This window comes from Spea bombifrons, chromosome 1 (assembly GCF_027358695.1).
Source record: "Spea bombifrons isolate aSpeBom1 chromosome 1, aSpeBom1.2.pri, whole genome shotgun sequence".
In the NCBI taxonomy this organism is placed as follows: Eukaryota; Metazoa; Chordata; class Amphibia; order Anura; family Pelobatidae; genus Spea; species Spea bombifrons.
This window is the reverse complement of record NC_071087.1, coordinates 120,415,557-120,427,924: the sequence shown is the minus strand read 5'-3', so window position 1 is coordinate 120,427,924 and position 12,368 is coordinate 120,415,557. Positions and strand designations below refer to the sequence as shown.

The 12,368-nt window shown below is 41.0% G+C and overlaps 1 protein-coding gene across 1 annotated transcript; it reads left to right on the top strand.

Annotated features, from left to right (window-relative positions):
* The first annotated feature begins 2,993 nt into the window (after nt 1-2,993).
* ANKLE2 (ankyrin repeat and LEM domain containing 2) lies at nt 2,994-11,857 on the top strand. Its single transcript, XM_053471450.1, has 13 exons — nt 2,994-3,198; nt 5,443-5,883; nt 6,457-6,651; nt 7,423-7,616; nt 8,236-8,424; nt 8,524-8,646; nt 8,834-8,900; nt 9,157-9,329; nt 9,528-9,634; nt 9,785-9,978; nt 10,245-10,878; nt 11,046-11,177; nt 11,377-11,857. Exons 1-13 carry the CDS (start codon nt 3,018-3,020, stop codon nt 11,606-11,608), a joined length of 2,862 nt encoding a protein of 953 aa, XP_053327425.1. The 5' UTR covers nt 2,994-3,017; the 3' UTR covers nt 11,609-11,857.
* Nucleotides 11,858-12,368: the final 511 nt, after the last annotated feature.

Genomic DNA, 12,368 nt, shown 5'->3' with positions numbered 1-12,368 from the left:
ATCGGTCGAAAGGGGCCTCGAGCGGCAACAGTTAAAAGTTTCCCCGAGACGAACCGCGAGTTAGCCAGCGCGCGTTCGGCAGCCGCGCCAGTCGTTTTCCACTTCTCCGGAAGTCCCAGCAACCAGGCATCCATGGCAGGCTTCTTCCCCGAATCGTTCCTACTCTGTACCGCAACCCCTGTGGGTTAATAGCAGGGAAATTGTGTGGTAGAGGGGCTGATGGCGTCCAGGATACGAAGGGTTAAAGTATGTGGGCAGGGCATGTTGGACATGGACAGGGGCGGCACACGAAGCAGAACAAAGGCACATAAGGCATTCACACAGATAGATATATATCTAACAATCACAACCCCTGATTATTAAACGGCACTTTTTAACCCATGGTTGTGCCAGTAAGATAAGTAAATTTCCTTTCATCAATTCTGAAACTTTTTGATTTGATCAAGTGAGAGTTGCACAATTCAGCCTGGGATTGAAAAGCCCCAGTCCAGTGCATCTCCTGGAATGAGGCTGTGGACCGCAGGTGAAGTTATGGTGACAAAATCTACATATCCTCATAGACACATGCAGAGATATGCAACCATATGTGTCGACACAGAGACATTCCCAGATAATGGACCAAGCGGGCCTAGAGTTGCCAGCTTTTACTGAGCCATTTCCTGGAGTGCGGTCAGCAGCATGGTTTGCAATTTAGAACAAAAAAGGGGAGAGAAGGGATCAGCAGCATATGAGAAAATAAGAGGAGTAAAACAGGACAAAGAATAGTGAAAATTGAGAAGAGTGAAAATACACACATTACCCTATGTGAAGCCTCAGCCCATCTACAATGCAACTTACATGCAGTCTAATGCAAGCTGCTGCACTACTACTACCACAACACAAGGTGACCCTGCTGAACCTGTAAATGAAATTCTATGTAAAAGTGCAAAAAGGTGGAGCTGTTTTCCCTAATGTGCGCTCTTTCTCTCACTCACTCTCACTCTCTCCTACTCTGTGACTTTGAACGTGACATGGTTGTTGGTGCTAGACGGGCTGGTCTGAGTATTTCAGAAACTGCTGATCTACTGGGATTTTCACGCACAACCATCTCTAGGGTTTACAGAGAATGGTCCGAAAAAGAGAAAATATCCAGTGAGCAGCAGTTGTGTGGACCTGTCAGTTAAGAACAGGAAACGGAGGCTACAATTTGCACAGGCTCACCAAAATTGGACAATTGAAGACTGGAAGAACTTTGCCTGGTCCGATGAGTCTTGATTCCAGCTGAAACATTCAAATGACAGGGTCAGACTTTGGCATAAGCAACATGAAAGCATGGATCCCTACGACCTTGTATCAACGCTTCAGGCTGGCACACTTTGGGCCCATATGGACCAAAATCTCTGCGGAATGTTTCCAGCACCTTGTAGAAAGTATGCCACGAAAAATGCCTTTGAACGCAAAAGGGAGTCCAATAAAGCATTATTTATGAAAGTGACCTGTGAGTGTGAATCTCCATTTCTGGAGATTTACAGGGCCCTGCTCACAATCTAGAGGAATGAGAAACATGTATGGAATATGGAGGAAGAGGAGAGGTAGTTTGGGGTAAGTGTTACAGTAGCTACAGAGATGGTATGCTTCTGTTAAGTGGGTTTTGCGATTTTTCTTGAATATTGGGAGGGGGTAAAAGCTTCCACTGACGTTGGTGGGCGTTCCTGTGATGTTGAGGCCATCCCTGCTTACGTTGGGGGCATTCCTGCTGACATCACAGGAAACACCCCCACTTAAAGGGAAAATGGGTGGGGAGCGGGCGTGTCAAGACCCTGCTGCCGCGAGCCGGAGGATTTGAGTGTTGACCCAGAGAGACTGGAGAAGCGTTGCTTCACCTGGAGATCTCTGGGTCAACAGGGAGGGTTCTCGAGTATGGTCTTAGCTCATGAGAAGAATGTAAAGATCGAGTAGGGGAGTATTTTGTTATGAGGGCAGAAATGTATGGAGGAGAACTATTATGAAGGGCCTTATATATTAGTACAAGGATTTTAAATGTAATACTTGAGGTACTAAGGATCAACTAGCATTGTAATAGTCAAAATGGGAAATAAGGGAATAAACCAGGGTTTTTGTGGCTTCTTGGGTGATGAGCATACCTCGGAACTCTCCGTGTTTGTTTTTTCAGGTCGAAGAAGTAGGATCTGGCAAGGGACTGAATGCGAGGCATGAGAGGCATCGGGCCTGGTTAGCAGGAGAGATATTCATGTTGCTAATGGTGATAGAGAATTGAGGTACTAGTGGAGATGGAATGAGGAAAGATATTGAGTTCAGTATTAGAAATATTAAGCTTCGGGTTATGTTGCTTTTATTTTATTTATTTGTTTGTTTGTTATTTCATATTAGAGACGACTCTTTTATCTTGGTTCTAAATATCCAAAATCAGGAAATTTGTAGTAGCATATGGGCTTAATTTCAATAAACCGCGCATGTGTCTCAGAATGCACGGCTAATCGGGTGTTCTGTCAGGCACGCCAGGGGCAGCCCTGTTACCTGGAGACCATGGGGTCCTGTCAATCCGAACCGGAAGTGTCGCAGGCGTGTTGTGCTTTGGCCTCGAGTGGATCTCTTAAAGCGGAGGAGGTAGGGCGGGTTTCAGTTTATAACCGGTACCGTACGAGTGAGGTTGGCTGTGGTTTAACAAGTGAAACAAAATCCCTTTGGTTACAGACTTAAGATCTTGGCAACGAGACTGACATAGAGGAAAACTAAACAGGGGAAGAGGACACGAGACTACAAGAACATATGGATGATTAGCAGGGAGGGTAACAGCGGGTATTTTGTTACAATTAGCATACAGCGTTCTTATGATTCAAGAGGCTTGGTCTGCTTTTCCATCTGAAGCTGATACGTTGTGCCGGGAAAGGTGCCGCGGGAGAGTTTGGTTACTCGGTGTCTGAGCACACCAGATAGTGTGTGGATTACCCAGTCAGGCAGTGGAGTAGCAGCAGCTAGCTGTGTGCGTGGCGATACCTGCGGTCTGCGTTTTAAAGATGCCTCTTTCTGGGATCCTGGCCACGTTGGACTCCTCAGGGGGGTGGCCTGCTCTCCTGGCCTGCGTGCTGGTTGCGCTGGTAGGTTGGTTTGTCCACCTGGCAGAAAGGAGGCACTGGAAGCAGTCTCGCTCTGTGACACCTTCCTCCACCCCGCAGCCTGACAGGGAGGAGTTGCTAGGTGAGGAGAAAGCAACTTGATGCCATTTGTATCGGTTGGTAAAAAAGCCTCTTTTACCATGTGAAAGTGTGTGTTATTTCTGCTGATCCTTTTAGTTTAATGTTCTAAAGCTAATGCTGCCATCTAAGTGATTGATTTTGCAATCTCTGTATTGGGGGATTTTATTTTTTTTGCAATTTTTTTTTTGGTTTGTTTTCATGCAATAAAAAAATTATATATTGGGTTGTAGAAACGTGAAGGTTTCACATTACAGCTTTAGTTATTCTCAAGTAACCGGGTTTTTTTTCTCTCATATTGTGGATATAATCATGATTATCCGTATATTAGGGCACCCTTTCTTTTTAACTTTATTTTCTGTAATAAAATCTCAGCTACTTGTACTTGGGTTTTCAACTTGCATGCAATTGACTGTATTCCATTTTTGTTGTTAACCACAATACAATAGGTATTATGTTCTGAATGCAAGAGGATGCAAAAAGTAAGATTCCAGGTCCGATTGATATAAAAAAAAAAAAAATGATTAGATGAGCCAAATGTTGCTAATCTGTCGACAAACTCTGTTCTTTATTTATAAATACTCGTGTTGAAGTCTGCTCGGTTATATGGCGTGCATACTTTATGCATGATATCCTTCCAAAGAAGGAATGCTGCACGCTTCCAAAGAATGACTCATAGAAAGAGATCTCTATTTTTAATTTTCCAGTATGTGAAGCTTCCTCATAAACTTTGCATTACACAATGTGCAGAAAATAAAAAAAGTCCTTTGTCTAAAATTCCTGTATAATTTAAATCTTAGTGACATCCCCTGCGATGATACAATTTATAACTCGACTTCTCCTTTTTCTGTCTAAATGTAAAGCATGTCATCCACCCTTGGCAGGCTCTATGGAGGCAGCTTTGCAGCAGTTGACTTTTTCTCCTAACCTAAATTAAAAATGTTCTCCATGTGTTCCTGAGCAGGATGGATAAGATTGCCAACTTTTCTATTGCTCAAGAATGAAGTGCCTGTTGCTAGCTATAATTCATAGTTATCTGAATAAGTGCAGAAGTGTTGCCTTTTATTGGCTGAATCTTCAACGCCGGTTATTTAGTGGTAACAACCACCAGTAGTGCATTGGCATGGGCCACCTAGGTTTGCAGAGCAGGAGACGTGGCTACTAAGTAGTTGTTAATCTCCTGTTATGTGTGCATGTGGTAACATATATTGGCTGGAGGTGCAAGCTGCATGTATGTGCAACTACATATATACATCTATTAAGGATGTTTGGAATATATGGAGAAATAGGGAATTCCCTTTTTTTACTATTATGTCATATGATGGGATGCACACAAATGTAGCTGTTCATAGACACAAAGGTTAAGACAAACACCTTAAACTCTGTATCTATGAACAGCTAAATTTGTCTGGGTTGTTATAATTTTCCCTAAGTCAAGGGTGAGCTGTTTATAACGTTATCTAAATCTAACTATGTGACCGGCCTGACCTCCGGCACTTGGTTAGATTAAATTTCAGCTACGCAGTTGTTAGTCAATTGGCCAGCATCTCGTATATGTGAAAAATAACAAGGTGTTGCATTGTAGAGGGTATGTTTTCCCATGTCGGGTACACTTAAAGATAGAAAACAAACAGGCCACAATTTGTGGATATGCTTGAATAGATATAGCTAAGTTTAAGCCATGAAACATGATAGAGAGAATTCCTGGCCTTTGCTAGTGTAGTGCCCACCTGCGCTAGAACCAGGTTCCTCCTGTTAATGTGTTTATTCTTATAGCCACAGACTGTGGGCTTAAAGGGTTCCCCTAAAATTGATTAAGTCTACATACAAGATACTATCTTTTCAGATTGTTTCCATGTTTGGCTCATTGTTCCTTATAATGCATATCTTCACGTTCTGTTGAATAAATGCATAAACTCAAATTATTTTTACATTGCACCATTGTTTTTACAAAATCAGTCGTCTTCAATGTGGCCTCCATGTGTGATTAAAAACTTTGTATTATGCACCTGCTACTTAAAGTACTGCATTTGTTTACTTCCAGCTTTGCATTTGCATTCAGTAATTTTTGTGGTTTTCACAATACAACCAAATGTATTTATGGTCCTGCCCCATATAGCATATTTTTCAGCTATAGATTCTTGTGAAGCACTGAATAAATATGATATACCGGCATGTATGAGACTCCGTAAGTGACACAAGATGCTTTTGTACAAGATGTTAAACTGTATATCAATTGTCTTTTTAGAGCAACCAACAATGGATAAGCTGCTTAGCCGCTTGAAACTCCTGAGCCCGGATGAACTTCGGGAACAAATACTAACGGCAGGATTAACTTGTGGGCCGATCACCTCCACAACCAGGTTTATTTTTGAAAAGAAATTGGCTCGTGCTTTACTGGAGCAGCAAGGTACAGACGTGTGTCACTCTTCTAAGCCATTAGATGGGAATGCAGCAGAGCTTAATGGCCAACACCCAGTTCATTTTCGGCAAGGCTCTGATGATCAAGATTTTGGCTACAGTGTTGGTGTTAACCCACCTGCAGAAGAGTCTGCGTTTCTAGACAAAAGTTGTTTGCCCCCTGGAAAGACTGTCGGTGACTCTCAAACCTGCAGCCAGCCTCTATCTAAGAATCCTCCTGTGTACTATGCCGTCTGTCCTGTGTACGAAGATGCCCTGGCTAGAAATGGTAAGTTATTTTGGTTTCTGAAAAACAGGTGTAGTGTCAAATGTACTAGACCTGTATGCATAATGCACATGCCTAATTAAAATGCAGAATTGCAGAAATAATTTCTCTGCCTGCAGGGTGTTTTGATCAAAATCTTGATTTCTCCTAAAATAAGAAATGTATGGATTATTCTTATTCACAGAAACGGTCTATATTTTGAGCTGCAGCCATTGTCTTTGCAAGGCAGTTCTACAAAGTCTGATCGCTTGGAGCTTTTATCTTTGGTCTTGAGTTTTGGAGACATTTAGACATCTGATTTCATTATTCTTTTTGACCATTTTCAAAATGCAAATGTAACAGAAAAAATTAATCAAATGCAGACTTTGGCAATACCTGTCTGATAAACGCTTTCACTAATTTATACATCTGGTAAGTCTGAAGTCCGGCTTGTGTTGTCACTTAACCATTTAAATTAACTAGGCAGCAATGATGTGTCATTTTTAAAGTTCTGTAAGTAAGTTGTGTGTTAAAGGAGCATTCTAGGCACAAAACATTCTTTCTGCAATATTTTTTTTTATTTTTTACTTCTTCCAGAGAAAGTTCACATTTACACGGACAAGAAAGAGGCCCTGCATGTTGTGAAAATGTTGAAGGGCTCTCGGTTCAAGGCATTTTCCTCTAGAGAGGATGCAGAGAAGTTTGCCAGAGGAATGTGTGACTATTGCCCCTCTCCCAGCAAGAATTCATCACCGCTGTCACCTGTAAAACTTGTATCAAATGTTTTAAGAGGTGAGGTATTTTCTTCCTCCGCTGGTACACTTTCTACTTATAATACAAACCCTTTAGTTGAGTGAGTTGGTTTTGGCACAACTCTGTTCATGTAATGCTTGTAAGCTCTCTTGGGAATAAGGTGCTGTATCCTAGTTTTGGAGTTTTGTTTTTATATAGCACCATCGTATTCTGCCGCACTGTACAATGGTTAAACACAGCATAACAAGTAGTATGTAACAATCGTTTTTTAAATCCCTCAAGACCTAAGGCCGAAAGAAAGGTGGGTATGCCAGAGAGGGCATTCCAGAGGATAGGGGCACCCCTAGAGAAATCTTGCAAGCATTCATGAGAACTAGAAATCTAATCACAGGGCAGATGGAGATCATTGCATGATAAGGGTGAAACCTCTGGAGAGGGTAACATTGGAGTGATCAAAAAGGTAGGATGAGAACCAAGTGACCAAGATCAAGAAGGATTTGAAGCAGAAGAGAGGGTGGTCTACAATGTGAGAAGCAGCAGAAAGGTCCAGTAGGATTAGCATGGAGTGGTGGCCCTTGGATTTAGCAGTGAGTAGGTCATTAGTAACTTTAGTAAAGGTCTTAGTAGAATGTTTAGAGTGAAATGTAGATTGAATTGGTGAGCGCCAAGGTCTCTGGTTAGATGATGTGTATAAGGCTGAACACGTCAAGATTCTGATAACTTTGAAATAGTTACTCATAATGTGCTTACTCAGTTGGGCAAAATTTTCATCTTATAACCAAGGGCTACCATTTGGATGTTGTCTTATAGATGGTGTCTCCTCTCCAGAAGTAGAAAGTATCAACAAGGAGAAAGCAAACAGCTTTAAGAGCCCTAGGACACAAGACTTGACCGCAAAACTGAGAAAAGCTGTCGAGAAAGGAGATTTGGTGACGTTTTCTGAACTTATATGGAGCAACCCACGCTATCTTATAGGCTCTGGTGACAACCCAACTGTGGTGCAGGTAGGACTTGTCTCCAACATAAGTGTTTTTTGTTTGTTTTTATTCGTATCTGAAGTTTGTAGACCGAAACTACTACTGCCCCTCTAAAAAGGTATGTGTAATATATAAGCTGTCATACAAAGCAACACATAAGCCATCTTGATTTCCTGGTTCACAGGAGTAGAATTTCTAGTTGGGGTAAACCAGCTTGTTAGAATCTTTGGCCAGTTATGTGGAACGTTTGTCTCTAACTGTTGGTCTTTGCCTTAAGATTTGCACAAGTGTTGCATGTTTTGTGTAAAACAAAAATCCTATTTGTTAAATGCAGAACACTTTTTGCCCCCTATGACAGCAGAAAGTGGTCACTATCAGGCCTATACTATTGCATCCTTACTGTTAGAAGCAAGGATTTGACAGTGTCCATACTGTCAGAGGGAGCAGCGATTGCCCAGCAGCATGGTTTTTTTCTTTGATGCTTTTCATATTCATAAGGTTTGCTTAACCACTTTCTTTAGGATTAAATACAAAGTTTAATTTCACTTTAAGAAATGTGGCTGATGTTCCTGAATAGGTACTGCCCTACTTTTCTTTGCAAATTGTTCCTAAAGTTCTCTTTCCGTAATTTTTTTTGTCAATGCAGGAAGGATGTAGATATAATGTGATGCATGTGGCTGCTCGCGAGAACCAGGCCGCAATCTGTCAACTACTGCTTGATACTTTGGAAAATCCAGAATTCATGCGTCTCATGTACCCGGATGATGATGACATTATGTTGCAGAAACGCATCCGGTACATTGTCGATCTCTATCTGAACACGCCAGATAAAATGGTACGCATGCATTTTTAATTTGGTTCATGCAAAAAAGACAACTGACTGCATTTTGAAACGATTTAATTTATTGTGTTTTTTTTTTGTTTTTTTTCTTAGGCTTTTGACACACCCCTACATTTTGCATGCAAGTTTGGCAATCCAGATGTGGTAAATGTGTTATGTTCCCATCCTGACATACTAAAGAAACCTAGGAACAAGTATGATCAAACACCAGAGGAGGTAAATTGGGAGACCAATTAGTAAATCAAATACATAACCAAATTAAACCGCTTGTAAACCTTGCACCATACTTGTGTCCTAGTGTTCATTGTGGCCACATTTTTTTACCTTGTTTCCTTGACAAAATATATTTTTGGCATTTGAATACTCCAATTCCTTTTTAATATGTTCAAACATTTACACACAGGTTGTATGTGAACGAAGTAAAAATAAACCTGCAGAACTGAAGGCAAAGATTAAAGAATGCTTGAAAGGTTTGTGTTTGTTTTTTGTTTTTTGTCTATGCTCTTAGTGATGGCTGAATGGGCCATGTAAGTAACTGCTACTGCTACCCCAGTTAATTCTTACTCATCTAGCTAAAATATGGATTCTTCTTCTGATTTTGGTATTCGGTTTTGTTTGACAACTTATTTTAACTTCCACATCAAATTAATAAACAAGCATTGACCTATGGAACAAAATATTGGCAAACAGCAGTACATGTATTCATTTTGAATAAATTTCACCCAGGTATTTTTTATGTACCGCTCTTGCGTGCCGAGGATAACTCGTCTCCTACTGTCCTCGGAACTCCATGGTCACCAGAACAGCCTGACGTTCTCTCCCAGACAAAATATTCCGGTAGCCCTAAAGATCCACTGCTAGCAGTAAGAGCGTTTGCTGGACCGATGAGCCCATCTAAGGTGAGCTGCAGGGAACCTAAAATTGAAAGCCTAGAAAACAATGTTTTTATTTTAAAATTGTGACCCATTATGCTTAATGGTTCAGTTAATGGTTATTTCGCTTGCTTCAAGCGAAATATACAGTGGCCACACAGTGGGGGGGGACAAAAAACATGGAAATGCTTTAAAACTCTGAAACCTTTTTAATGTCTATTTTAGGCTGAGGATTTCCGAAGAGCATGGAAAACTCCCCCGAGGGACAAGGCTGGCCTCTTTCACAATGTCAGAAAAACAGATCCTGAAAGAGGTGCAGAGAGAGTAGGAAGGTAAGTGTTCATCTTCTGTCCTTTCTGCTTTCCTAGGAGCTGAACATGCAAATTGTTTTGTTTCTGTGTTTTTTTTATGTTAGAAGGTCATACAAGGCGACCTTATGTTAATGTGCCTTCAATGGCTCTAATCTGCAATCTGGATTGTAGGGAGCTGGCTAATGAGCTGGATGTCCCATGGGTGGAATACTGGGAGTTCCTGGGTTGCTTTACAGACCTGTCTTCCCAGGATGGTCTGGGGAAGCTTGAAGAATATCTGAGCAAGAGGCACAGTTCTGGTGAGAGAATGCTGCTGGAACCTGATCATGAGATCTGCAACAAATATAAAACTCCATCCCCTGCCGGTAAGTGTACAAAACAGTGTACACAAAATTCATCAGGCCCTCCTTCTATTGGGCATTGAGTGTGAAGTGGCATTAGCTAGTATAACATTCAAAAGAACAATGGCACTTTTCTTTTTTGCCTAGTGTTCTTTCAGTGGAATCAAGGTGTGTAAGCAAATGTAGCCATGCACTGTGATTCTTTTAACATCCATATTATCGGTTTGTAATCAATATTATGCACCAATTTACCTGCTCTGTACGTCTCAATTCTTCTCCTATCCCAACAGGAAAAAGCAAAAAGTTTTGCAACTCTGTTTCCGTTGGCGCATATTTAGACGAAGAAGAAGATTTGAGTCTAGAAGAGATCAAGAACCGTCAGAACGCTGCTCTAAAGCATGGCCACTCCCCAGCTTCTGCAGAGGCTATCGCTATACCAGAATGCATTATGGATGCACCTGACCTTTCCAGCAGCACCCAACCTAATGAAGCCAACCTTGGTTTCTTTAGTCCATTGTGTACTGAGCGAATTCTTCCTGGTGATAGGAGACAGCAGGCTTTAACAGAAGGAATGTTGTCCCCTGTCTCCAACCTCATGGCTGAGTTTGAAAAACTCTCATTAGCAGAGGAGATACAAAATTACAGCGATAGACACCAGAAAGAAGACTCTCCTTTGACAAGTGAGAGGGCAGTTGATGATCAGTGGAATTTATTACCTAGTCGATTGTCACCAAGGACAGAGTGTTCTCATTTATCACAGGTTGAGAAACTTTTGCCAGATCTCAGTCTTCAAGACAGAAATTTACCACCAGGAAGCAACAATGATATCTTGCGTTCGTGTAGCTCATCAGAGACTGCTACTCGGCAATTTATCATGAAAACACCACCCAAGAACCAAAGCAGCAGAGGAACGTTTTTGCTCGGGTACGTGTAGCATGTGAAATAAAAATAAATAAGCCATTACTGGTTGGGGGAGCTGTCTTGGAATAGTTAACTTTAATTTTTGTTGTGTTAACCAGTTGTTGTACAAGCTTATATAAAATGTGATTACCTGAAGAAAACTTATTAATTATCGCTTCATTTTACTTCAGGAAAGAGCCTTCCAAACTGGACGGAGATGTTCTGTTGGCTATTGAAAAAGTAGAAATTGATAAACAAAAATACCCCTGCATCTCAAAGTGGTTGAATGCGGTACAGTCTTATACCCCTTCAGATCGACATAGGTAAGAGAATGGCTTCTATATTGGCTTCCTAATGTAAAACAATTACCTGGTGACATAAAGTTTATTAATAACATGGAATATTTCATAGCTTTTTTTTAATTACACAGTTACAACATTCTTGTTGGTCCAAGAATCCTGTATGGTGTGTTCTTATTAGATGGGTAGATGTAAGTGTGTAACAGATGGCTTTTTCTCATAGTTGGCCAAGTCCAGCTGTCCTTTCTGGAAGAAGCAGGTCCCAGATGTTTAGCTCCAGCTCTCCTGGAAGCCATGGCTTTTCTACTCCAGGACGGCACAGTCCTGTTCCAGGAAGCCCTGGAAAGTACATGAACTTGGTTGACCACAGCAGCCCTGGAAGGTACAGTCCAGCTTATGCAAGCCACATCCAGATACTGCGACTGCGACACTTCTCAGACCACTCTGCAGTTTAGCTGTTTCACCATTCCTTATTCCTTTTGGGATTTCCATCTAGGATTCATGGCTTGAGCTACACCCAGTTCTTGCTAATTGTCATTGTGTGAGGGTTAAGATGGCACTCTTAACACTAGTTAATTAGATGTTAAGAATCACAAAAGATGGATTAATATTTAGTTGTCTCAGACTGTTACAGGCTTGAGTTCAAGGCTCAATTCTTCATTATGGATCAGTGAACGCTTCAAAAAAACATTGTCCGTCTGTTAAACCCAAGTAAATGCACTTGGCACTTATCGGACTATATGGAGTATATGCCTAGTAAGTCAATCAGTAGCACAGAGCAATAATTTCCGGTTTGTGTATAGGGCTGTTCTATATTACAAGGCATTCCCAAGCTTATTTTCATAATGAATCTGAGGCGGTGTTTTGAACCTTGCCCAAAAAATGATCCATTCTCCGTTCAGCACAGACATCAGAAATCTGTGGCCTTTTTAGTGTTTTAAATATAGGACCGTTTTATAAAACCATATGGGACAAATATTAAGGACTGTATTAATAATAGTAAAATCAGTTCAAACTAAAAATATATACTACTTTGGTTGCAATTATGTTTTGTAGCTTAATTTTACTTTTTTATTATAGTGCAATACATCAAATCCTGATTTCTTTCTATCAGGGCCAACTGTAGCAGCCCCAATTAAAATGGGAAAAATCAACACATTTTGTTACCAATTTCATACTCGTGCAGCTAAAATTAATGGCACCGGAGGCTTATTT